Source organism: Gymnodraco acuticeps, unplaced genomic scaffold (genome assembly GCF_902827175.1).
Source record: "Gymnodraco acuticeps unplaced genomic scaffold, fGymAcu1.1, whole genome shotgun sequence".
Taxonomy (NCBI): Eukaryota; Metazoa; Chordata; class Actinopteri; order Perciformes; family Bathydraconidae; genus Gymnodraco; species Gymnodraco acuticeps.
Window position 1 is genome coordinate 77,065 of NW_022989947.1, and position 27,307 is coordinate 104,371.

The window sequence follows — 27,307 nt, forward strand, 5'->3', positions numbered from 1 at the left end:
AAGTTAGATTGCATTCAAAATGTACAGAAATACTTAATTTTGTTAAAGCTTTTTATAAAAAATGCTTCTGACCAGAGCTTTGTTTCCTTGTCATTAATGTTGAACACCACCAGAGGGGCTCTCACCTGAAAGGTCTCTGCTTCATGTGTCTTCAGCAGAAGATCTAGACTTTGATTGCTATATTTTCAGTTAATATTGACCTTACTAAGCTTTAGCCATATCCGCTGCTTATCATAAAAAATATTAAGTACAGTGAACCTTTCTAAAATATACAGTAGTAAAGAGACAAACCCACCAGCATTATAGTAGCCAAATTCTTGTTTGTGGGCTGTATATATAAAATTGACTTGAAAAAGTTGCTGATTTTAGAGTACTGGCACCTTTTTCATTCCAATTCAAGCACTGCTTTAGACATTGTAAAACAATTTTTATCTATATTTTATCACCACGCAAAGTAATGTGATGAGGCCCTCTGTGTCGCGAGCGTTGACGGGGGGGAGGGGATAGTGGAGCACGCGCGTGAACTGGGAGTGCCGGAGCCTCGCAGTGGTGAAACTGTGGCGCGCTTAACTGCGCCGCATTTGCACATAAACTGAAGTGCGCCGCATTTGCGCATCAGATGAGGCGCCCTCCGCATGGTGAGGCCCCACACAGTCTGCATAATCTGCATGTAGGGAGGGGCGGGCCTGTTACCCGCCATCGTGGACACTAGCAAAACATCATCCGACTCGCCGCTCCCGCTCCTGAAGCAGCAGTCCTCGTCGCACCAACACCGCCACCCCTCATTGGACCACAAGTGCCAGGGGACCTCTGCAAAACAGTGCCAGGTATATCAAACAAGACGGTCATTTTGCAGCTCGTTGTATAAAAAGTGGGTTATTTTTGCACTGTAGTTAAACGTTTTTATAAAACACTTATGTTTTACACCTCCCACATATCAAAATCATATCTCATATCACAATTTATCAACAAGCTAATGTTGCAGCTGAAATGTTCTCCAGGTCACAAAGCCATCCTCACATCATGATGTGATAACGGCCCCTATACACGGCAGCGTGCGTTGTTGAAGCTTCAACACTTCTGCCCATTCACTTTGAATGGGGTGACCTCACGCTTCGCCGAACTGCATTGTGGGAGCAAAGCGTGTGCTTTTGCTCCCTTCAAAAGTAGAGCAATGTTCTACTTTTGAAGCTTCGACGGAAGCGTCAGCCAATCGAATCATATGCCAGTACAAGCTCTAGCCAATCAAACCGCTGCTTGTGTGTCTGGGGCGGGAGATTTATGTGATTGGTTGTTGGTCGAGCGTCAAACATGCCCGCCGGCAAGCTTCAATGCATGCCGCTGTGTGTAGGGGCCGTAACGGTTTTCAGGCACAGTAAATATTCGCTTCCCAGAGTTTATGGGACCAAAACAACAAGTCCTCCAACTCATACGACCAAATGGGTCGATTGTTCAAGCCCTTATTACGACCAAATATGTTGTTTGTTCAAGCGCTTAATACGACCTATAATTACGTTTTAAAATGGTCGGGCTCTAGTGCTCCCGTTGAATGCAAACGTTACAGAGGGTTGTTTATTCACAAATAACCCTCTCTGTAAAATCCTAAATTGTAGGATAGTTTGGCCATTAAAACGCTTTATGATTAGATTTCTAGCGAGAAGTATATATTGTACTTTTAGAATCCACGTCCAGTCGATATGTAGGATCTATAGTTTGATAGATATTACGAAGATGATTTGAGGTTTCGTCAGGAGAATGTGTATATGCGGCAAGCTTCCATGTAAAGTTACGGGTTGAAAACAGTATTTCCGGTCTCGACGTTTTCATAATGATCAAATGATTTAACAGTGATATCTGCAGTACTCATCCACTAAAAAACATCAGTTTATCCTAGTTAATTATACGACATTAATTGGTTTTAAATTGTGTACAATGCTTTTGTGTTTTTCCGATGGTTTTTCTCTTTCGATTCTGAGAGACACCTTTCTTTTTTCAGAGGTTTTGATAGGCTAAAATCACGCCGCAATGCACGTCGGGGTATGGTGTTTATGTGATATGAAATCGGAAAACATTTTTAAAAAAAAATAATAATACTTTATTCCGAGTGTTCTTGCTTTTCTCTTTAAAAGTCATCACATAACGGCAGGGCCGCCCCTGGCCAACTTGGGGCCCCAAGCGACATTGTTAGATGAGGCCCCCCCCACCGACAGGAGTAAACAAAATTGTTTGGAAACAAAGTAGGCTACTTTGCAAATATAATTCCTATTTATTATTATTATCAACACAGTTACTTTTTTATACAGTGAGGTAAATGGTAAATGTGCATGTATGTCGTTCAGTATGCGTTTACAGGTGCGTCTGCATTTCCTGCCAAATACTAGCCTCAAAAAGATTACAATATAATTAATGCAAATAAACTACTTCTACTACTAATTGTAGAGGAAACTTCTGTGTAGCTATGCAGTGGGAGTCACCGACTCAGGAAGGAGACACGGTAGGAGCAGTAGCTTTGATGTCAAACACATGATGGTTTATTTGGAGTTAACGGCCGGAGGATTCACATCACAAGTCCAAGAGTCAGAGGTTCTGACTCCACGGTAGAGTTGCCACGTCAATTCTGGAGAGCCTCTCTCTTGCCAGCCCATCTAACTGGTTTCGCAGAGAGTAAACAACATATTTGAGAAGATAGCCTAAACAGTGTGGGAACACTGAGCTACTTGCGTCGGACACCTATGACCTTGAAGATTTCACCTTGGAGTCCACAAATACAGAGAAGGAAGTGTCCCAGTGTACCCACAACACAGACCATCTGTGACCCAGTATTGACCGGTCACAGAATGGGAACAATAACATTATTGGCTAAGCAGCCTGTGTCCTTAAAGAAGGTAACATCAAGGTTTGTCCTGTATGTCACATCTTGGCGTCTATGACAATTATTTCCATAACACTAATAATAATCATAATCAATTCAATAATATAAATACTATATTATTGTATTGTAATATAGTTGTAATAGTCATGACAAAACATGCTTATGACATGCTCAAAAACTGATATTTCTTAAATCTTTATTCAAATGTAGTTCCCTCTGTCAGCAATGTATCAACAACTACACACACATTTCTATCAGTATTTGTCTGTGTTGTGGTTGACATGATGATGACTGTTAGGAGTTAAGGGGAGAGGCTGAGCATCACCATGAAATGTGCAAATTGACATAAAAATGAATAAAAGGGAAAAAAATGCTCCATGTGTTTTAGGCTGTAAACTTTAACTGTTATGTAAGCCAACTAGACAGACAGTTTATCACTTTTCCTCCTGTACATTAGCAGATAAAAGGCATCACATACTTGAATGAATGTTAAATAAAGAATGCTGGAAATAACATGCATCTCCATTAGCCTATATGCTGCAGAGACTGCCTTCTTCATTTCGTGAATTGCAGCTGATGTTTTAATATGGCAATTGGCAATTTGAATACAACATTCGCAAGTTGTACATTTGACTCATACAATAACCCACCTTCGAGTGATGCTCTAGTTTCTTCATGTTTTGTTTTTTTCCCCTCTTGCTTGCGCTGGACTGAAACTGTCTTTTCACCGACATCTCTTCACCTGCACTAGTGGCTGTATCAAAGCCGTGATTGGTCAGATGTTGATTCATTGCAACGGTGTCGGGTTACAGACGTGCTCCCTTTGTCACCTCTCACTCTCACGGGGTGTGTGCGGAGAACTGCGCACAGCAGCTGAGGCCCACTGGGCGGGGCCCCCTGCGCAAGGCGGGGCCCCATGCAGCCTGCGTGATTGGCCTGTAGGGAGGGGCGGCCCTGCATAACGGCATTGTAATACACGGTTCGGCTGCATTAAATATTACATATCTGCCTTAGATATTTATTTATAGAGCCCTGATCAGAAGACCTTTTGACGAACTGGAAGAGATGCCGCCAAAACTGAATACGTGACGTGGACCATAAATATATCAACAATTAAACAACATCTTCCATTTCTTTTCACACAATACGTCTCCTTGCAGTATCAACACTAATTCGGCTGACTTTTATATTTGATCCAATTAGTAGATAGTCTGTATTTACACCATAACGGTGCACAGCTGATAGAAAGGGACTTTTTTGTAGTTTTTAAAGATATTACTGATTTTCTGAACTACCTTTACATGCTCCTCATGCAGTTGACTGTTACAGGTCTATACAAGTTCATGGTACAATGCATAAGCTTCACATCGAGAGACTGAAACTGTATTTTCCTTTACCGTTCTGTTTTAATTTCACAATAAAGTGAATAGTCATATATTTGATATTATTATGTTTTATTAACTAGACCACTGGTCTAAACCGTACCTCCTAGTGGTTAAAGCACGTTATTGAATACGTTTTATTTGATGAAAACATTTAAATATTAAGAGTAGCCTACATACAAAATAGGGGTTAATGATAGAAATATAGAATAGAAATATCAAGAAGATACTGTAGTGATCTCTACAATAAAACAGTTTAGTGCAGAACGTCCAAAGATATTAACAGGAGGATGTGCAAAACCTACAAACTGATAAGGCTGAATTTTACTCAGGTGTAACTAAAGTCTGATTTAAGGGTTGTTTATATTTCACATCATTAATCAGAATCTGCAAAGTAACAAAAATAAATGTAGTAGAGTAAAAATACCAGGTTAACCTCTGAATTGTAGTGGAGTAGAACAAAGTAGTACATTGTTATGACCGGCTCGTTTGCCACAACAGAAAATCCAGGAGAGACGCTCAAAGTTTCCAACAATCTCCGCACTTTATTCGGAAACACCAAAAAACCGCAGAGAGTGGACGAGGGGAAAGGATCACGGTCAGTTCCTCCGCAGCAGGCTTGGAGAGAGTCAGGGCCGCCCTGTGACTCCGGGCAGCTGGGCTTAAGTAGCACCTCCGGCCAGGTGTCCCCGATCACGCTGATTGGCTTCTTCAGCTCCACCCCATCGCAGGACCTGCAACATTCACACACACTCACAGGCCCCAGGCTCTGGGGCCGTCACAGCCCCCCCCCATAAAGTCAGGGTCCCCATCGGAACCCTGGCACCCCAAATCAAAGACTCTTTTGTCACCTACACAAATGAGAAGAAAGACACTGACAAACACTGGAAGGGATCGCCTACCTAAACACCCTAACACAGCATTGAGCTACTAATCCAACGACTAGTTCAGCTAACTAGTGTGTTACGTGTTTTTTTCCCCGTTTTTTTCGCCATGTCACGGAACCTGGAATGTACTCCACCTTGGTAAAGAGGTTCACCAGCAAAATGCTCCCACTGAGGTACCCAGTATCCCATCCGAACATTCTCCCGAAGCGACCATGCGTGAGCACGATCCTTCACCCCCCACAGGCCTCATTGATTTCAGCTAAGCTCATGTTCCCCGCCTGCGCATGCTGTAAACACGTCAGGGTACTCCGTTTCGCTCTTGTCTGGCTTAATACTAACCAGCGGCACTGGCGCCACGATAGCAGGCGGTGCCCCATCAGCCCACACCCGACTACCCGCAATGTCGTTACCCAGGATCATCGTGACCCCTTTTATGGGCAGAGCCGGCCGCACGCCAACCGCTACTTCACCCTGAAACAGATCCGAAAACAGCATCATCTTATGGAGGGGGACCTGCATAACATTCAACCCCATTCCCAGCACCGGAACAAACAACCCCATGTACGTGTCCTCTGAAAACGGCAAAGCAGACGCTAAAATGAACGAATCAAATGATCCAGTGTCTCGTACTATTTTCACCCGCACCTTCTCATCGTTCACCACCAGAGAAACAAAACCTTCAGTCATGAAAGGCAAATAAGACTGTAGTTCTGGGCTAGACCCCTGTGGTTTCAACTCACCGTCTAAACACCCAGTCACCTGCTCAGCGACAGGTGCCACGAACATTGCTGGCCAGGGACTACCGCTAGTCCCTTCCTGCTCAGCTTTAGCCCTAAATGCATTGCAGTCTTTTCTCCAGTGCCCTCGCTCATGACAGTAATGACACACATTGTCAGGCTCACGTGCCCCACGTACATACCCACTGTCCTGCCCAGCAGGTCTCACTGGACGACCAGACCACGCTCCCATACCCGAGGAATTTCCACCGTGACTGCCTTGTATGGCAGCACCTCCACCAACGTGTGTCAGAACATAGTCATCTGCTAACGCAGCAGCTTCAGCTGCTGTCCTGACTGCGTGCTCACTGATGTACACTGCAATGTGCTCCGGTACCGAATTTTTGAATTGCTCCAAAAATAACGAGATCCCTCAACGCCCCGTTAGAATCAACGTTGGTTGCCGCACACCAGCGATCGAAATGAGTGGAAATATCCCGAGAAAACTCAAGGTGAGATTTAGCACCTCTCTTCCAATTCCTAAACCGCTGACGATAAGCTTCCGGCACCAGCTCGTAAGCCCTGAGAACGGCAGATGTAACTAAATCATAGCGCAAATAGTCCCTGCCACTTAAAGATGAATAAGCCTCCTGAGCCCTCCCGGTTAACACACACTGTAACAATAACACGCGAGTGGCCTCAGACCACCCCCTTACACCTGCGAGACGTTCAAACATTGACATTTTTTCCCCCGGATCCTTCTCATTAAACCTGGGAACCAACTTCAAATCATTTAAGTCATCCACTGACCTCCCTGGGGCCCCGCTTTGACTAGCTGAATAATCAGGACATCAGCTGCTACTTTGCCCTCTCTAATTAATTCCAGTTTCTCCCTCTGAAACTCCAACTTAGCCTGCTCAGTTTCCTGCCTCAATTTCTCCAAGGACACCGCTCTTTCCAGCTCAATGCCCTGTCGCATCTTCTCCACGGCCAACTCCTTTTCCGTCTCCAACTCTAAGCGTAATCTGAGTAACTCCTTCTGTTGCTCGAAACTCAAAACCGCATTTTGACCCGCCATTTCTTTTGTGCGCCCGGGGACAGGAGTATCAAACACTTTGCTTTTCAACAAACAAGCCCTCAAATTCGCTTTCACCGACTCTTTCACTCTTTTATCGCCAACTTCAAACCCATAATACTGAGCTATGTTCACCAATTGATCCTTGGTGCACTGCTCCAAGAATCCTTCAGAAGGTGCAGTCACAAACGCCCCCACAATATCCTCCATATTACCCAATAATAGCTATTTTCACCGAGGAAATGCAATTTCTTAACCCACCTGTGCACACAGTAGGAATGAGCAGCCCCGCTAGCTGACTTCCTAATCACAAACTTACTACCTAACTCCCCCCCTAGTCTTCATGAGGCGTAGCGGTGGGTACTTATGCACTTAAAGCCCGCTGGACCTAGAGAGGCGACCATGGTAATCGGCAACCCGCCTGAACCACGGAAGTGCTCCCGAGCAAGTTTAGGGGAAAGGGAAAGTGAAGCTCTAACCGCCGTACCTCAACACTATCAAAGCCCCCCCCCCAGACGAAACCCAAAGGGGAAACGCCTCTTGAACCTACCAGGGGAAACACTCCTACAGGTATTGTATACACAGGCGGGACCACTACCTCCTATTTTTCAGCGACTATTTAAGAGACCAGATCACCGCTATCGGACAAAAATACATCTCATAAAACCCCACAAACCTGGGACCATACGCGTTCCAAAATAACGCCTAGGCACCCGTAGAGTGCATCCACAACACCATATAAGGCCACATACATCACTGTCCTCAGAGGGAATCCCCTCAAAAAAAACTCACCAATAAGCCACGAACACAGGCTAATTCAGGCACAGCTAACGCCAACACAATCCAACCAACTCCCGGTTCATACTCACGATAGACGAGCCCCCAGTTGTTATGACCGGCTCGTTGGCCACAACAGAAAAACCAGGAGAGACGCTCAAAGTTTCCAACAATCTCCGCACTTTATTCGGAAACACCAAAAAACCGCAGAGAGTGGACGAGGGGAAATTATCACGGTCAGTTCCTCCGCAGCAGGCTTGGAGAGAGTCAGGGCCGCCCTGTGATTCCGGGCAGCTGGGCTTAAGTAGCACCTCCGGCCAGGCGTCCCCGATCACGCTGATTGGCTTCTTCAGCTCCACCCCATCGCAGGACCTGCAACATTCACACACACTCACAGGCCCCAGGCTCTGGGGCCGTCACAACATGCTGCTGTAACAAAAACATTTCCCAACTTGGGATCAATAAAGTATCTTATCTTAAGATGATCGATGGCTACTGCCATATTTGCTAAATGTGCATCTGAACCTTGACAAGTGCATGTTTCAGGCTTATCAATTAACAACAGGAGGGGTCACAGACATAAGACCAGCTGTTAAATAAAGCTCTTCTGACCTTAGCTGTCATGTGGGTATATTAATGCTGTCCATTATGGACACAAGCAATTTTCACCCATGTATTAATTATGTTTTAAATTTGATAACACCAAAGTGTTTTGTATCCCCTAAACCTCCAGGGATGTATACAGTTTAATACTGGCAACTTCTAATTGTGGGAAATACGAAAACGTCTTTTAAAACTACAATTCCCAGTAGAGACGTGCCATAGAACATGTTGCGAAACACACAATAGCCAGCATGTGTAATTCTGGGGGGGGGGGCGACGGCTGGGCTGGACCCGTCCAAGTCCAGTTTTGGATAGTCTGGCGTGGTTCCATTCCATTTCAAAGAGCTGTTCGGCGTAACCTTGTCGCACTGCCACTCCAACATCCAATCACAGAGCTTGAGGGCTAATCACGGGGTTTGTAAAGCAAGGCGGATGTTGTAGTCCCAAACGATAACTGGGGATTCTGGGTGGTGTTGTGTCTTCGGAAACTCTGTAGTGTCTAAACTCCGAAAAAACAATTTGTTTCACCGAATCGAAGGTTAAAAACACAAAAGCATTGTACACAATTTAAACCAATCAATATTGTGTAATTAACAAGGATAAACTGATGTTTTTTAGTGGATGAGTAATGGAGATATCACTGTGTAATCATTTGACAGTGAGGGGAATACTTCCGGTTTTATTATGAAAACTTCGAGACCGGAAATACTGTTTTCACCCACGCTAACTTTACATGGAAGCTGCCCCATATACAGTACACGTTCTCCTGGCGAGACCTCAAATCATCTTCGTATATCTATCAAACTGTAGATCCTTCACATCCACTGGACGTAGATTATAAAAGTACAATATACACTTCTCGCTAGAAATCTAATAAAAAAGCATTTTAATGGCCAAACTATTCCACAATTTAGGATTTTCCAGAGAGGGTTATTTGTGAATAAACGACCCTCCGGAGCGTTTGCAATCGACAGGAGCATGTTGTTTCTTACACGACCACTAGAGGTGCTACACTTTAAACCGTGACTCTGGGTCGTATTTAGCTGCTGAACAATCGACCTATATGGTCGTTTTTTGTAGGAGGACAGGCTGGACCAAAAGCATGATGTACATGGCTTTAATAATACTTTTGCCTTTCAATGTTTGCCATTTCGAACCGTGAGTTGGTTCAAATAATCTTTGCTTTGATTTCTCATTTGTTTTATCAGTACAGTTTTGAAACTTTTGTGCTTTTCTTTGCCATCAGTTGTGTGCCACTTTCATTTCATTTCATTTCATTTTTATTTGTCCCGCTCATGGTACGCAAAACCAAATGTAGAATAATTGCTACAAAACATGACTACCATTGAGCGAAAAGGAGCAGGGAGAAGAATAAAATCTTATGTGACCTGCCCCTTTCTAAAAAAAACAAATAAATACAAATAGATGGTCTGCCCTTCATAATAATTTTTTTTTTTTCTCACAGCCAAACATAACAGTATCTAGGATACTAAGAGAAACACACCAAACAAAATACTTATTTCCCACTTGACGGTTAACGGAAAGAAACAAAACAACACCAAAACATCACATGTATAAGGAAAAGAAAAGTGCAACACCCTCTTCTATTTCGTATGGCTTCGCCCTCTAAGGCTATCGCTATTGGGTTTACCCTTCTGCGCCCCCGCGCAGTACTGAAAACACTTGTAGTCCACGCCCACCCGCTAGGTGGGCCCCACCCTCGGGCCTCCTTCCGGTATAAATAGGGAGGTTGCCCGGCGATCTGCTCCCTCTTTTCTTCAGCAACCAGCAGTTTACTGAAGCACGAGAAAAGCAACATCATGAGCAATAAAGAGTGTGTCCGTATGTGCCCGTCGTGCAATACGGGCTACATTATGAGCTACGATTTGCATCCGATATGCGCAGCCTGTCTGGGGCCAGAGCACGCGGACGCGGCTCTCAGCCAGCAGGTCGCATGTCCTCACTTTGTGCTTCTTCCTTCGTCCGACAGGAAGCGAAGGGCGGACGCTCTAGCTGCTGCGGGGGAGGAAGACGTCTGGGGTGGGCAGGAACCCATCCAGAACACACCACCGTGGCTCCAGAGGAGGCGGAGGAGATCGCTAAGGCGGCCAGCACGGCGCTCTCGCTGTGCGCAGCCGTGGCGGTGTCCCAGGCGAGGATTAGCAGCCTGGATGACACAGATCCAGCGTCACCTCTGGTTACAGCAGGCAGCGGTCACAGAGCCAGCCAGGAAGGTTTTACTGGACGCTCCGATCAGCTCGGACGGGCTGTTCGGGCCCCAGTTCCTGGCCATGGTTGATTCCATGAAGGCGGCATCGGAGCAGGCGGAGGACATCTGCCAGCACGTCGGCTGGCTCCAGCCAGCGGTGAAGCAGCAGCGACACCAGCGGCGGCAGCAGCAGCCGACCCGGCCACAGCGGCAGACGGACAGACACCAGCAGCAACAGCAGCCGAGGCGTCAGAATCGTCCGTCAGCGGCGGCCGGGGCACCGGCCCCACACCTCCAGGGCACCGTCCCGCACCTACGGGGATACTCCCGTTCGGCGTCTGCTCCATGAGAGCCGCCGAGGAGACAGAGCGGCCTTGACGGTTTGGGAGGGAGTGTGAGGAAAATAAAAATAAGCTTATTTTCCAACATGTTGGCTGAGTCATCAGTTTCAAATGTGTTTCACATATCCCCCACTCTGGGTAAACCAGCTGCCTATGACCTATCGGTTAATAGCCAGCAGGATTCGTTACAAAAGCCTGCGCATTTAATCTATCGATTAATAAGCTGCGGAGCACAGTAACTACACCAGCTGCCTTCAATCTGGTGATTAGTAGGCAGCATGGTTCGCTGCAGGGTTCTGGTGGTTATAACTTTCGGTTATTAAACCACAGACCTCGCGGCATTCCTCTATCCGAGATACGCCACCTACACATGGTGACAATAAGCCCATGAGCGCCGTGGTAACGCCTCATGTGGTTATCACTGCACACACCTCCACCCATCCTCTGAGTGTGTACGCGCATCATGATGAGAGGCGGAGTGAATGCAACGTGTCGAGGCCTCCTCACAGCCTTTTCGCTAGGCCCACCTTGGGTTGCCTCACGGGGCCTCCACCCCCCCCACCCCCCCACCAGGAGAGGGGTGGTAAAAAGGGAGTGAGGTACTCCCGTTCGGCGTCTGCTCCATGAGAGCCGCCGAGGAAGCAGAGTGGCCTTGACGGTTGGGCAGGCAGTGTGAGGAAAATAAAAGAAGATTATTTCCCAACATGTTGGCTGAGTCATCAGTTTCAAATGTGTTTCACATATCCCCCACTCTGGCCGGTGAGCCAGCTGCCATGACCTATTGGTTAATAGCCAGCCGGGTTCGGTACAAAAGCCTGCGCTATTTAATCTATCGATTAATAAACTGCGGAGCACAGTAATTACACCAGCTGCCTTCAATCTGGTGATTAGTAGGCAGCAGGGTTCGCGGCAGGAATCTGATGGTTATGACTCTTCGGTTATTAAACCACAGACCTCGCAGCATTCTTCTGTCCGAGATACGCCACCTATCCACGGTCATAATAAGCCCATGAGCGCAGTGTTAACGCCTCATGTGGATATTACTGCACACACCTCCATCCATCCTCTGAGCGTGTACACGTCTCATGATGCGGGGCGGAGTGATACGCAGCGTGTGGAGGCCTCCGCACAGCCCTTTCGCTCTAGGCCCACCTTGGGTTGCCTCACGGGCAGCGGCGGCGAGGGCTCTGGCGTGGCTCGTCGTCATGACAACCACAACGCATCTCGAGCATGCGCGCCCGCTGTCAGAGTGTTTCTCGGCGTGGCAGCGTATGTGTTTGATGGACGGATGGATGCACAGGCTGATCAGCAGAGGGTACACCCTGCAGTTCGCCTCCCCCCCCCCCCCCCCCCCCCGCCCACAGTTCAACGGGATACAGGTGACATGCCTAACATCCCGTGAACAGTGTCTTGCGCTCCAAGCAGAGCTACGGGAACTCCTGTTGAAAGAGGCTATTTCCAGGGTTCCCCAGGAGGAAGAAAATCAGGGGTATTACTCCCGCTATTTTCTTATCCCGAAAAAGACAGGGGGAATGAGACCCATCCTCGACCGGTCAGTTTTCAACAAGGCAATAATGAAAAGGCCTTTTCACATGCTGACGGTCAAAAAGGTGCTAGAGTGTGGGAGATTGGTTCACCTCTATAGACCTAAGGATCAGCGACGTGCAGTCAGGGGAGGCAGGGGAGGCAGAGCCTCACCTGTCATACTCATAGACTGGCCATACTACAATGTAACGGAAAAACAACTAAAGAAAAACTAAATAGTAATAATAATAAAATGTCTCCACTGATCTGTGTTGTAAATGTGATTTATGTATGATTCCAATCGCTTTTTATAGTCAAAATCAGCAAATTTGCCGAGCTCCGCTACAACTACGGGTAGCGATGAGAAGTGAGGCAGGGACGAGCTCTGCCTCACGTAAGCCCACAGTAACTTGCTGGAGCGCGGGCACTAATTTAGCGCGGGCACTTATTTTGTGAGCGCGCTCAAGCCAGTTACTGTGTGGTAAGGTGAGGCACAGATGAGCTCTGCCTCACCTCAAAATGCGTCACCTCACAGAAACTGGCTGGAAAGCGGGCACTAAGCGCATGCCTGTTACCATCTCACTGTAGGTCACCAATGTAATGTTTGTAGATCCCTTTATTACATTTATCCTCGCCATCCATAGTCTCTAAATAACTTATTTCACGTATATGATATTTAGGCTCGCCGTACAACGGCAATGAAAAAAGCACCGGGGGAGGCAGCCATAACCTCTGCCGCACTGAAGGGGCGCACGTGAGCCCACAGGTCCTTGTTGCTACTGTTATTCTACGCAGTGACGGTAGACCAGACGCAAACAACAAACTAGACTTTTGAAACTAGAGGAAGATAAGGAGGACTTTTACAAAAAAGTAATAGAGATTGTTGTCCTTGTCCAGAAGGATAGCATGGACTTCATCTTCAAGTCAAGGTAAGACCACATTGGTAATGAAAATTGGTTCTTACTAAGAAAGAACAATCCAATATTTAGATTGTGGGTATCCTTTTGTTGAACGGTCTGTTTAAAATGAATCGAAACATCAGACCAAAAAAGCTTTTGAAAATAACAGAATATTTCGATTAAGGTCAGAATATAATATTTGTAAATCTGACTCTGAAAGAGTCAGTGCCTCACCAGCCATGAACCTCACCGCACGTCACTGCTAAGGATGCATACTTCCATGTACCCATCATTCCGCAACACAGGACATTCCTGCGGTTTTCATTCCAGGGAATAGCGTACCAGTAAAACCGTCTGTCGTTCGGCTATTCCCTGGCTCCTCGTACTTTTTCAAAGTGTGTAGAGACGGCGTTGCAGCCGCTACACAGAGGAGGGATGAGAGTACTATTTTTACCTGGACGACCTGCTGCTGCATGGCTCGCTCCAGGGAGGAAGCGGCTTTACAGACGGTACAACTTGTAGAGGAAACTTCTGTGTAGCATGCAGTGGAGTCACCGACTCAGGAAGGAGACACGGGAAGAGTCGGAGCTTTGATGTCAAACCACTGTGATTTATTTGGAGTTGGTACCAGAGTATTCACATCACAAATCCAAGAGTCAGAGGTTCTGACTTCACGGTAGAGTTGCCACGTCAATCCTGGAGAGCCTCTCTCTTGCCAGCCCATCTAACTGGTTTCGCAGAGAGTAAACAACATATTTGAGGAGATAGCCTAAACAGTGTGGGAACACAGAGCTACTTGCTTCGGACACTTATGACCTCGAAGATTTTACCTTGGAGTCCACAAATACAGAGAAGGAAGTGTCCCAGTGTACCCACAACACAGACCATCTGTATCCCAGTATTGACCGGTCACAGAATGGGAACAATAACATTATTGGCTAAGCCGCCTGTGTCCTTAAAGAAGGTAAACAGACATCGAGGTTTGTCCTGTATGTTACAAATTGGCGTCTTATGATAATTATTTCCATAACACAACTCATATCGTATCTGTCAAAGCTGGGTTTCATGATAAATTGGAAAAAGAGACTCAGCCCGCATGAGAGCACGACTCTCACGGCAGAGAGTGGAGTGGACACGCTGACAGCTCTCCTTCGACGTGTCACACCCCGCAGCGTGGTGACGAAAAAGCCCCCCACAGTTCAATGGGATACAGGAAACACTCCTGTCCTCCCAGAAGCTATGTCTTGCGCTCCAAATCCGAGCTGCTGGAACTCCTGTTGAAAGAGGATATTTCCAGGGTTCCTCAAAGGGAGGAAAATCAGGGGTTTTCACTCCCGTTATTTTTCTAATCCCGAAAAAAGACTGGGGCAATGAGACATCCTCGATCTGTCAGTATTCCACATGCTGACGATCAAACAGGGGCTGGAATGTGTTCACCAGGACGATTGATTGATTGAAAAGTTTATTAACAGCTTGTATATTGGGTACAGTACAGTACAACCAGCTACGACTGGTTCACTTCCACCTGAAGGATGCATACTTCCACGTATACCCATCATCCCGAAACACAGGAAATTCCTGCGGTTTCTCATTTCAGGGAATATCAGACCAGACAATCGTCTGCCGTTTGGATATTTCCTGGCTCCTCCCATTTTTGTGTAGAGAAGGCTGGAGCCGCTACACAGAGGAGGGATGAGAGGGTGATTTCCTTTGGACGACCTGCTAGTTGCTGGCTCGCTCCAGGGAGGAAGTCGCTTTACAGACAGTACATCTCGTATCGCATCTGTCAAAGCCTGGGTTTCATAACAAGTTGGAAGAAGAGCTGTCCTCTTCCCTCTCAGACAAACGTTATCTGGAGTGGAATTAAAAACTCAGCCAGCAGCAGAGCGCTCTCTGGCAGCGAGTGAGAAACTGACAGCTCTCCTCCGGCGTGTCACAAACCACACAGCCCTCTCCGTAACGCAGCTGCTCGGCATTAGCGTCAGCTGGTCACGGGGGGGATTCCCCTGGGTCTCCCCCACAGGTGGAGTCTCCAGAGGTGCTTCATTCACTGCAGAAGCCTGCTGTTTTAACCTATTGGTTTATAAACTGCAGAGCTCGAGGCATTCCTCTGTCCCAGATATGCCTTACACACGGTCATAATAAATCCACGAGCACTGTTATAACGCCTCGTGAGGACAGCATACACACACCTCTCATCCTCGGGGCGTGTACGCGCCTCATGATGAGAGACAGAGTGGAATGCAGCGTGTGGAAACTCCCTCGCAGCTTTTTTGCTTCACGGGCAGCAGCGGCGAGGGCGTGGCACGTCACCATGACGACCATTACGGCACATCACAGAGAAGCCTCTCCCCCCAGCAGTTCCATGGGATGCAAGAAACACTCCCGTTATCCCAGGAACAGTGTTATTTCCGGCGGATTTAACCGAGGGGCTCGCAGAACGCAGCAGCCGTGCTATGCGAGGAGTATGGAGACTCAGACCGGTGTCACGCACACTGGCGCCTCAGTGGGATTTGGCTTTGGTGTTACGCGCACCAAAGAAAAACCCCATTTGAACCTGATCAGGTTCCCCTTAACTGTATTCAGCCAAAGTAGTACTGCTTTTGGCTCTATCAGAGGAAAGGGTGATCTGTCTGCTCTCCCGGAGTTGAGTAAAGTTAGAACGATATTGGCAGATTCGGATTTCACGGATCAATAACTCATGAACAAAACGTTATTCACACACAAATGATGTCTCCTATGTACCGTGGTAAGGTTGACAACGAACTACAATCATATGTTGATAAAAAAAAAACAATATGCGCCGTCCTCCGAGCTGGACACATTAAATTGGTCTCTTTCAGCAGCCGGAGATGAAACAAGTGCTCAGGGACCGTCTGCAAAGTGCAACTCCGAAAAAAGAAAATACAATAATATTCAATAACGTCACTATTATACAGTATATTTCTACCAAACTCACTACACACATCAATAGTCTCCTGGTGGTTGGACTACAGCAGAGAGTTTGAAAGAATGTGCTTTGGAATAATTTGAATAATTTTGGTGAATATTTATAGTGTAAAATCTTCAATAAATATGGTATAATCTTCAATAGCGTCACTATTATACAGTATATGTCTCCCAAACTCACTACACACATCAATAGTCTCCTGGTGGTTGGACTACAGCAAAGAGTTTGGAAGAATGTGCTTTTGAATAATTTTGGTGAATATTTATAGTGTCAAATCTTCCATAAATATGGTATAATCTTCAATAGCGTCACTATTATACAGTATATGTCTCCCAAACTCACTACACACATCAATAGTCTCCCGGTGGTTGGACTACAGAAGAGAGTTTGGAAGAATTTGCTTTTGAATAATTTTGGTGAATATTTATGGTGTAAATTCTTCAATAAATATGGTATAATCTTCAATAGCGTCACTATTATACAGTATATGTCTCCCAAACTCACTACACACATCAATAGTCTCCTGGTGGTTGGACTACAGCAAAGAGTTTGGAAGAATGTGCTTTTGAATAATTTTGGTGAATATTTATAGTGTAAAATCTTCCATAAATATGGTATAATCTTCAATAGCGTCACTATTATACAGTATATGTCTCCCAAACTCACTACACACATCAATAGTCTCCTGGTGGTTGGACTACAGCAGAGAGTTTGGAAGAATTTGCTTTTGAATAATTTTGGTGAATATTTATAGTGTAAAATCTTCCATAAATATGGTATAATCTTCAATAGCGTCACTATTATACAGTATATGTCTCCCAAACTCACTACACACATCAATAGTCTCCTGGTGGTTGGACTACAGCAAAGAGTTTGGAAGAATGTGCTTTTGAATAATTTTGGTGAATATTTATAGTGTCAAATCTTCCATAAATATGGTATAATCTTCAATAGCGTCACTATTATACAGTATATGTCTCCCAAACTCACTACACACATCAATAGTCTCCTGGTGGTTGGACTACAGCAGAGAGTTTGGAAGAATTTGCTTTTGAATAATTTTGGTGAATATTTATAGTGTAAAATCTTCCATAAATATGGTACAATCTTCAATAGCGTCACTATTATACAGTATATGTCTCCCAAACTCACTACACACATCAATAGTCTCCTGGTGGTTGGACTACAGAAGAGAGTTTGGAAGAATGTGCTTTTGAATAATTTTGGTGAATATTTATGGTGTAAAATCTTCAATAAATATGGTACAATCTTCAATAGCGTCACTATTATACAGTATATGTCTCCCAAACTCACTACACACATCAATAGTCTCCCGGTGGTTGGACTACAGCAGAGAGTTTGGAAGAATTTGCTTTTGAATAATTTTGGTGAATATTTATGGTGTAAATTCTTCAATAAATATGGTATAATCTTCAATAGCGTCACTATTATACAGTATATGTCTCCCACACTCACTACACACATCAATAGTCTCCTGGTGGTTGGACTACAGAAGAGAGTTTGGAAGCATTTTCTTTTGAATAATTTTGGTGAATATTTATAGTGTAAAATCTTCAATAAATATGGTACAATCTTCAATAGCGTCACTATTATACAGTATATGTCTCCCAAACTCACTACACACATCAATAGTCTCCCGGTGGTTGGACTACAGAAGAGAGTTTGGAAGAATTTGCTTTTGAATAATTTTGGTGAATATTTATGGTGTAAATTCTTCAATAAATATGGTATAATCTTCAATAGCGTCACTATTATACAGTATATGTCTCCCACACTCACTACACACATCAATAGTCTCCTGGTGGTTGGACTACAGAAGAGAGTTTGGAAGCATTTTCTTTTGAATAATTTTGGTGAATATTTATAGTGTAAAATCTTCAATAAATATGGTACAATCTTCAATAGCGTCACTATTATACAGTATATGTCTCCCAAACTCACTACACACATCAATAGTCTCCTGGTGGTTGGACTACAGCAGAGAGTTTGGAAGAATCTGCTTTGGAATAATTTTGGGGAAGATTTATAATGTATTATAACATACTGTATATACAATGTTACACATTGTATATAGGCTACAGTATGTTATATATAAATTAAGACATGAAACAACTTTTTCATTAGCTATGAAACAGTAAAATGGTCACAATCTTATGAACGATCCAAATGCAGCACTCAAGAAACCAAACCAAGGAGTATTGGTAATGAACTTTATTTGTAATAATACCAGAGCAGAGGGATAACAGAACAGTATCAGCCGGATGATGGGCAGGCAAACGAACCAGAGGACAGCGGGCAGAAGGTGAGTCAGGGCCGGGCAGAGGGTCAGGGAGCAGGCGAGGCGGACAACGGAGGTACAGGCAGGATCAGGGATCAGGCAGAGCAGGCAGAGCAGGCAGGTCGGGGACAGGCAGGGTCGGAACCGGGTAGGCAATCTAGTAACACACGCGTGAAAGACTAGCATGAAGGCAAAGTACGATCTGGCAACGGGTGTGTGTCTGGTGAGGGTTTAAATACTGGTAGTAAAGCTAATGGGTGCAGAAGAGAAAGACAGTGAGCAAAAACGTGGGTGTGGTTAACAGGTGAGACAGGTGAATGGAAAACTACTGGTGAATGATGGAACAGACAAAATAAAGTTAACATTGAAAAATAAAAAATGTCAGGCTTTTCACCTATCTTACTGTACAATATTAATGAACAAATCCACAATCTAATGTCAGACATGGAAAACATCATGAACATCTGTGACTACTTTAATCTGTAATTGAAAATATATTTAACATCTTAATTAAGAATATAACAAGTTAAAACTATGGACAGGTGATTATTATGTCACGATCTGTCTTTATGGTGTTTTGTCTTGTCTAGATCTATCTTTGGTTTTCTGTCTGCGTTGTGTTTTGTCCTATTTAGATCTGTCTGTGGTTCCCTGTCGTTAGTTTCCCTGGTGTGTCTGATTACCCGATTGTGTTCACCTGGTGTCCCTGTGTTTTCTCCTCCCTCCTCACCTGTGTCTTGTTTGTGTGATTAGTCTTGTGTGTATTTAAGTTCTGGTTTTTCTGTCTGTCTTTGTCGTTTTGTCTTGTGTCATGACTAGTTCGTCGGTCAGTGTTCTGTTTTGTCTTTGTTTATATCCTAGCCTTGAAATAAAGGAATTTTCACGTTAATCTGCATTTGGGTCCTACCTGCTTCACACACCGTAACATATTAATCATTACTTCAGTTGCCCAAAATCTTTAGCAAAGCTTTTTTCTGGATTTTTATTTGTTTTGTACAAAATTCAGCTTTCATTTAGCCGATTTCAAATCACTGGCTGGGCTGGATTTCCCCCCACATGCCGTTTGTAAGTGCACTACTTCTACTGTGGTAGTAGTTCAAACTACAAGCCTTACCTCCCCAAATCCTGGTACCTCTGGTAAAAGTTACACAAACTCACCTCTAGCCTCTTTAGTTTGTGAGGATACACAAAACACAATACCACGGGGTATTCTTTTTGGGTATTCGTGCAGCAGGCATTCCGAGGCACTGCGTGTGAAACCATCTCCCACAAGTTTCACACTGAATCTACATGGGGACAAATACAACAAAGATATTAAGAAAATGTAAAGTGTAGGACACTTGTAAAGCAGGCATATTCATTTATATTTTAAAGAGATTATACTTTTTTTTATATACAGTATATATAAATACTTGTTGTTATTCAGGTTTATCTGTACTGTGCTAAAACTTTAACAAATTATAAGAAAAACAAAAGGAAACCTGTAATGCATACAAATATACAAAATGTCATTACTTTTATGTTATTCCTGAAATCTAACTCCAGATGATCTATATATTATCTATTATTCAGATTATCTTCTGGAGTTTAAAAAAAATCATCATTTAGTCTCACCCAAACAGCATCAACAGCAGTTGTGGGCAGGTCCTCAATTCCACAGAAGGAACAGAAGTCATCCTTTGAAACTGAAAAAATAACCGGTGTATTACTGTTCAATTTACAGGAAGCCGTCCATATATTCATTTCATATTTTTGGCTAATACCTGATCCTCTGAGAATTTCTTCTGCCATGTCTCTTCGTAGATGTTGTGATGACTTGATGTGAAACGTCTTTGGAATTTTGGGAAATTCCTTCACTGTCATCTTGGCCATCTGGACAGATGGTAAAATAACATGACGTTATGACGTGTTTTTGAATTTCCCTTTAAAATAAAATGCTTTATTATTAATGAACACAACATGTTGCATTAAATTACCTGCATGACAAAGGCTCCACAACTGGTGGCATCTTTCTGGAAGGTGTGGGTTATTTTTCCAGGCTGCCATTTGATGCTAACCCAGTCCTCTTTTCCCAGTCTGTTCCGGCGCATCTTGAAATACTCTCTAGAACAAGAGGAAATAAAATGTAATTGGCGCTTACTCTTTGCCTTTACCAAATGTGCGTTTAACCAATGTATTTCCTGTAATATATTTTATATTACCCAAATTTGTAAGCAGCCTTTCTGGAGTCCTCAACTTCATTTGACCCTTGCAGAGGATCAACCACATAAATGTGGTTTGAAAGGGCATGGAGGTACTGTTTTAAAAAGTAGCATACGGTATAATTAAACCAAACCTTTTTCAATATGTCAGCAGCAACAATAATGTATCAGCTTTTCTTCAAAAATGAAAACCACAGTTATTAAAATCACTTCAACTGTTAAAAAAGCTATTAAAAGTAATACTAAAATAATAACTACCCATTTTAAATGGGTATAATTAAGACTTAAAAGTATTGAAATAATTAAAGATATCAGATGAAAGAAAGTTGCACAATTTGGGGTCAGAAGACTCAAATCTTTAGCGGAGCAGTAGCGACCACCAATGAGAAATGTTTGAATGAGTACTTATTTTGGACTACATGTTATATGGTTTCCCTATGATATAGATGAACGTGAAGACATTAAAACTAAAAGAAGCATTTTTAAATCAGTCCTGAGGCAAAGATGCATTTACAAAATGGGGCTGCATGAGATACACATGTTAGTCTTAACTCTGTCACAGTATATGAGTAATGTATTGCAATATGTTTTAATAGCAATGTATATTTAGTTGTATGCATTTGAATAAATGTAATCATACATCTTCAAAGTAATAGTTGATGAACTTGAAATGTGCAAACTCTAAAAGCAGCTACAGTATGACTACACGAGTAGCTGTATACTCACCACAAACTTCCAGTGCACATTTCTTATATTGACAAATCCAATGGCTCCATCATAGAGATCAAATGTCACCTGAAAAAATTAGGGAACATGTAAACATAAGTGTTATTTTCTATAATATACCGGTGCAAAACAATAATTTAATTTACACAGTATTCATTTTTTATTTTTCTCAACAGGAACAAGAAAAAAAAGGGAAGCTTAGATTATAAATGTATTGGTTAAAAACAAAACAAATGTCTCCAAAAACGACATACATATAATAACGCTGGAAGTTGCCTGTAGACACATATCTGTCTCCTTTCTCAAGCCTACAATACTAAAGGGATGAAAATACTTTGAATAATCAGTTTCACTCACCTTTTTTAGCTCTTGCCTGGCTATCTGCTCTCGGGTGCCGTGTAGGATTACACCCATGGTGTAGTGATCCAGGAGATATAGACGACCAGCATTATCCTTCAGGTTGAGGATGCCTCTAATGTAACATTCCATTACCTTTTGGATAAATTGTAGGGGAAATAGTCATACAAAATGCCAGCTAATATAGAGGCCAAAGTCGGTTTTAATCACATCATTGTCAGATCATTTTAGAATGGATAAATTAAAACTGGTCTATTTAAAGTCACACTCCAGGTGGACTGGCCTAACAATTTACTTGGATATCATTTACATACTTTTTGTCAACAATTGAATCATTAACATATGGCTTACGTGAGATGAGCAGTCCGGTACAGCATAAGTTTTAATAAATACTTGCCTCGCCTATGATGAGTTCGTCAGGTCTCAAACTCTGAAATTCTCTGTGCCTCAGGGTGAAATTATGCTTCTCTTCAGCATGTCTTACAACAGCCACAACAACTTCAGTTGGTTTGCATGTCCAAAGGGCATCAACCTAAAATGAAATGAACAATGGTATCATAATAACTTCGTACAGCATTCGAGATTTCGGCATTTAGATTTTCTACGTTTTCTATGACAGAAAGATTGCCTCATGCTAAAACGTTTTTAATGCATTCTTAACGTTGTTTTTATAGCTCGAAGAATTGCTTACTTTGTTACTCTTTTTAAAGCATACATTTTAATATAGCAAAACAATACCTCTGTTGCAGGCTTGGACCCTTTACTTGTGGGGTTGCTGCTGTTCTCCACATCTGTGCTGCTCTGAATATCTTCACCAGTGTTCAGAGTTAACTTTGCTCTTTTTGGAACTGGAAGAATGTCTGGAGTGGTGTAATATTTGGAGCTGGAAGTGCGAGGCTTTGCTCCATCTCTCTTTGCCCAACCTTCCTTCGATTGACTGATGTCTTTTGGTAGCAAAGTTTTGAGGAGTAACTGCTCAGATAAGTGATGTGCCATTATGTGTTCTCTGTACCTCCCCTGGAGAGAGCCATACATCTTTCTGATGAATGTCGCTGGCCTCAGTCGTCTCTGCTTTTTTAGAATAGAATGTTTGACTATTCCAAACCATCTCTCCACATGGCAGTTTGTGTCCCTTGTTTTACTTTGGCCAAATGTGTCTTCCTCTGTGTCAGTTGCATATCTTTTCAAATTCCCCAACAGCAGCCCACTCCAAAGGGGAAAAATCCCTAGATAGTTGTCAAAAAGGACATCAACAATGCCAGGGCAAAAGTATGGATTTTCATCCTGTGGGGTTTCGACCTCCTCTTTTTCAAGCTCTCCCTGTACCTCCTCCATGACCTTCCTAAACTCATATGTGAAGGGAGATCTGCCAACAATTGTGTGGGCATTTCTTCTTTCTTCATCATCTTCCTCCTGAGTTAAGGGACTGTCTCCTAACTTGTCCCCCTCTTCCATGTCGGGAATCCTGCATTCTTTTATGAAGTCCTTCATGGCTTTCAGATGGATCAGGACAGCATTGGAATTGTGCTTTCCAATCAACACAGTGCACAGTGAGCGGAAGATGTGTAGTGCTGTGGTCATTGAAGTAGCATTTTGCAACCTCGCAAATGCAAATGTTGCAAATTCCTTCAAACCCTTGTCTGCAGTCCTTCTCCCAATTGACTGAGCTACAGCTTTCAGCACGTGTGCAGAGCAAATGTGTAGCACTGTCAACATTTTGATTTCCTTCCATGACTTCAGCTTTGAACAGATAGCGAAAGCCCTGTCCAAGTAACTGACAATGCTCTCTTTGTTAAAAGAAAGGAGAACACTTTGGAGTAGGGCCCAGCTGTAGTCTGTTTCTACCTGATGTACTTTTATTTTAGTGTACTGTGACAGTTTGCGGAGGAACTGCATTAGCCAGAATGTGATTGGTGGAATGGAGTGTTCATTTGTCAGCATTTCACAGACTGGGAGGGGAGGTACTTGCTGACCACCTCCAGGAAGAGTGAGGCAGTAATAAAGCACTCTTTTGGTCTGACCTGGAACTTTGGATGCAACATTACCTGTAGCATCTAGATATAGGGTCAGCGGTTTCTTCTTTCTCAGGTGTTGCACAACTATGTTTACTCCGGTTTCAGAATACATATGTACTCCAAATGGGTCAACTTGAAAATGCTGTATGTACCCAGGCATCCTGCGATAATTTGAGTCACATTCCTTAATGATCATTTGTGTGAGGTACATCTCCATGAAAACATCTTCATGGATTCTTTTACCTCTTCTTACTTCTGAACGTATCACTTTGAGAACATTTTTGTTCAGACTACGGCTTATGTTTCCTGAAATCAGTTCAGCAACAGGTGTTTTTTTAAGTTTACTGTAAAATACTTGACTCACTCCTTTATGCAGGGCTCTTGCAATTCTGCTTCTTCTTCTGTTTGCTGCTGGTCGGAATTTTGTCTCATTTGCTTTGTGTGCCATTTTCCCTCTTTGCAGCACAGATATTTTAACAAGGGTGTCTCCCACTGGCTGATTTTGGATTTTAAAGAAGAATTTGGCCCTGCAGGAAGGGAATGTACAAACTGCACAGATGTTTAAGTACGGACTTTTAATTTTCCTGCTGTTGGGAGTTTTTATGTGGTGACTCTTGAAGGCAAGCGTACAACAGGGATTTTTCTCTCGGAAACTCTTGTACAACACGTCGGTCCACGGTTGCCTCAGTTTGTTTGAACCCGTCAAAGGAACAATCTTTTGCCATTTCTTTCTATTTACTGTTATTCCGAACCTTTTAGATACTACTGGCAACTTCCGCCAATGTGTTTTGGTGCCTGTGTTTTTATTGACATCTTGTGCTCCTCTTTGCAAATTCTGTTCTTCAGTTTCTGCCTCATTCTTGTCTATGTCCTCATCTGATAACTGGTCATCTTCAAGTCCACTCTGAGAAGACATCCTTTGTTGTTTGTCTTCTGCCTCATTCTTGTCTATGTCCTCATCTGATAACTGGTCATCTTCAAGTCCACTCTGAGAAGACATCCTTTGTTGTTTGTCTTCTGCCTCATTCTTGTCTATGTCCTCATCTGATAACTGGTCATCTTCAAGTCCACTCTGAGAAGACATCCTTTGTTGTTTGTCTTCTGCCTCATTCTTGTCTATGTCCTCATCTGATACCTTATGCTGAATCATGCTCAGAGGCAAGTCCTTTGAAAGACAGTCTTCAGAACATTCCCCTCCAACATCTCTCTCGTTTTGATTTTCCTCCATTACCTGAACTTCCTTCTGCTCTAATGATTTTTGACGTTTATTGATCAAATCCCTCAATCCTTTTCGATTGTTGGTCCATACAACCCACAGCCAATGACGGTGTTTCTTATCATCATGACCAAAAAGGATTATAGCGAGTTCCGACCAAATATATGAAGAATGTCCTGTATCTCTTTTGGTAATGTGAACACTCTTCAGTCCTCGGACCAATGCTTCCATTCCACCAGCCATTGTCCATAAGTCCTTCCTCTGGGCCCTCTTTCCTTTTTTAACTCTTCCCATTATTTTCAAACTTCCTCTAACCTAAAGGAGGAAAGGCAAAGCGAAATAGTTTTTCTCAATATAAAAAGATAAAAAGTAAACTTTTTAGAAGCACATATAATAAAAAACTGTGTTCAAATATGTAACACTAAGTTGGGTTTTTGTTTTGGTTTGTAAAAATAGTCATTTGTCATTTTAAAATGTGTAATATTACATCACAGGAACAAATAACATTTGTTTGTAGTTTTAATTCAGTAACATTTCAGTTGATCAAATACTAACTAACTTCAGCTAGGTTAATAAAAATAAAAAAACATAATTTTTTTTATTTAATCTGAATGATGGCTTGTTAAAGTATAAGAAACATGTTTTGGTTAAGCTCAGGATATTATGTTTAAATAATTCCACCCTGTTACTGTGAAAAATAGTAACAGGGTAGACGGTAACAAGGTGGACATTTCATGCTAAACTTGGCTATTGCTACATGTGTGATGATAATCAAGCTAGCACTTGTGACAACAGAGAAAGATATTTGATAGATATATTCACATTTTTTTCTAAATGTAAACATTTTGATCAGTTTCCACACAAAATGAGCATAACAGGGTGGACATGTTATGCTTTACCGCAATAGTTAAGTTCGTTAAAAACATTAAAAAATCGTTGAAGGAAGAGTGCATACTTACTCTGCTTCTTGAAGATGATTTTCCCACTCAAAATGTATCCTTCTTCTTGAGTCATACAAATAGTAGAATAGTAAAGGGGCGTGTCCAGAGGGATTCAAATCAGAGTAACAGGGGGGACATTAAAACAGGGGACACACACTTTAAAAAAAAATTAAATCAAGAAAATTGAATTAACAACAATTTAAATTTGGTGAGGAATATTAATAAAAGGGTTATACAATAGTGACAAAAATGTAGAATTTGATTTCTTTGTTTATATCTGTTAGAGAAGTTGAGCAAACATGATTTGGGACACAACAATTTGGCCTACTTGTGCTAAAATCAGACTAATTATTTAGCATTTTGAATATCCTGGGTAAATAACATTGATGTTTTATAGTAGAGGGTAATAAAAATGTAAAACCAAGCTTTTAAAAATAAGCATTTGACCTTTTAAATGCAAAATATATGATATAATGTGTTGGGGACCTAACCACCAGGAGACTATTGATGTGTGTAGTGAGTTTGGGAGACATATACTGTATAATAGTGACGCTATTGAAGATTATACCATATTTATTGAAGATTTTACACTATAAGTATTCACCAAAATTATTCAAAAGCACATTCTTCCAAACTCTCTGCTGTAGTCCAACCACCAGGAGACTATTGATGTGTGTAGTGAGTTTGGGAGACATATACTGTATAATAGTGACGCTATTGAAGATTATACCATATTTATTGAAGATTTTACACTATAAATATTCACCAAAATTATTCAAAAGCAAATTCATCCAAACTCTTTGCTGTAGTCTGACCACCAGGAGACTATTGATGTGTGTAGTGAGTGTGGGAGACATATACTGTATAATAGTGACGCTATTGAAGATTATACCATATTTATTGAAGATTTTACACTATAAATATTCACCAAAATTATTCAAAAGCACATTCTTCCAAACTCTCTGCTGTAGTCCAACCACCGGGAGACTATTGATGTGTGTAGTGAGTGTGGGAGACATATACTGTATAATAGTGACGCTATTGAAGATTATACCATATTTATTGAAGATTTTACACTATAAATATTCACCAAAATTATTCAAAAGCACATTCTTCCAAACTCTCTGCTGTAGTCCAACCACCAGGAGACTATTGATGTGTGTAGTGAGTTTGGTAGCACTCCACTGTATAATAGTGACGCTAGTGAATATTATTGAATATTATTGTATTCTCTTTTTTCGGAGTTGCACTTTGCAGACGGTCCCTGAGCACTCATTCCTTTTCCGGCTGCAGATAGAGACCAATGTAATTTGTCCA

The 27,307-nt window shown here is 42.7% G+C and overlaps 1 protein-coding gene across 2 annotated transcripts; it reads right to left on the reverse strand.

Moving 5' to 3' along the window:
- Positions 1-18,613: 18,613 nt before the first annotated feature.
- Positions 18,614-26,535, reverse strand: LOC117542548. Of its 2 annotated transcripts, none has more exons than XM_034210271.1 (10): positions 26,009-26,535; positions 22,216-22,350; positions 21,819-21,953; positions 21,462-21,530; positions 20,736-20,830; positions 20,511-20,637; positions 20,298-20,406; positions 20,149-20,219; positions 19,693-19,820; positions 18,614-18,691 (listed from the first exon to the last, which is right to left on the reverse strand). In XM_034210271.1, the coding sequence occupies exons 3-9, from the start codon at positions 21,948-21,950 to the stop codon at positions 19,704-19,706; spliced, it is 720 nt and encodes a 239-aa protein (XP_034066162.1). In that variant the 5' UTR covers positions 21,951-21,953; positions 22,216-22,350; positions 26,009-26,535; the 3' UTR covers positions 18,614-18,691; positions 19,693-19,703. The 2 variants fall into 2 exon arrangements, with proteins under 2 accessions (XP_034066162.1, XP_034066161.1); XM_034210270.1 differs by lacking the exon at positions 26,009-26,535 and adding an exon at positions 22,557-23,615.
- Between the last annotated feature and the right edge of the window lie 772 nt (positions 26,536-27,307).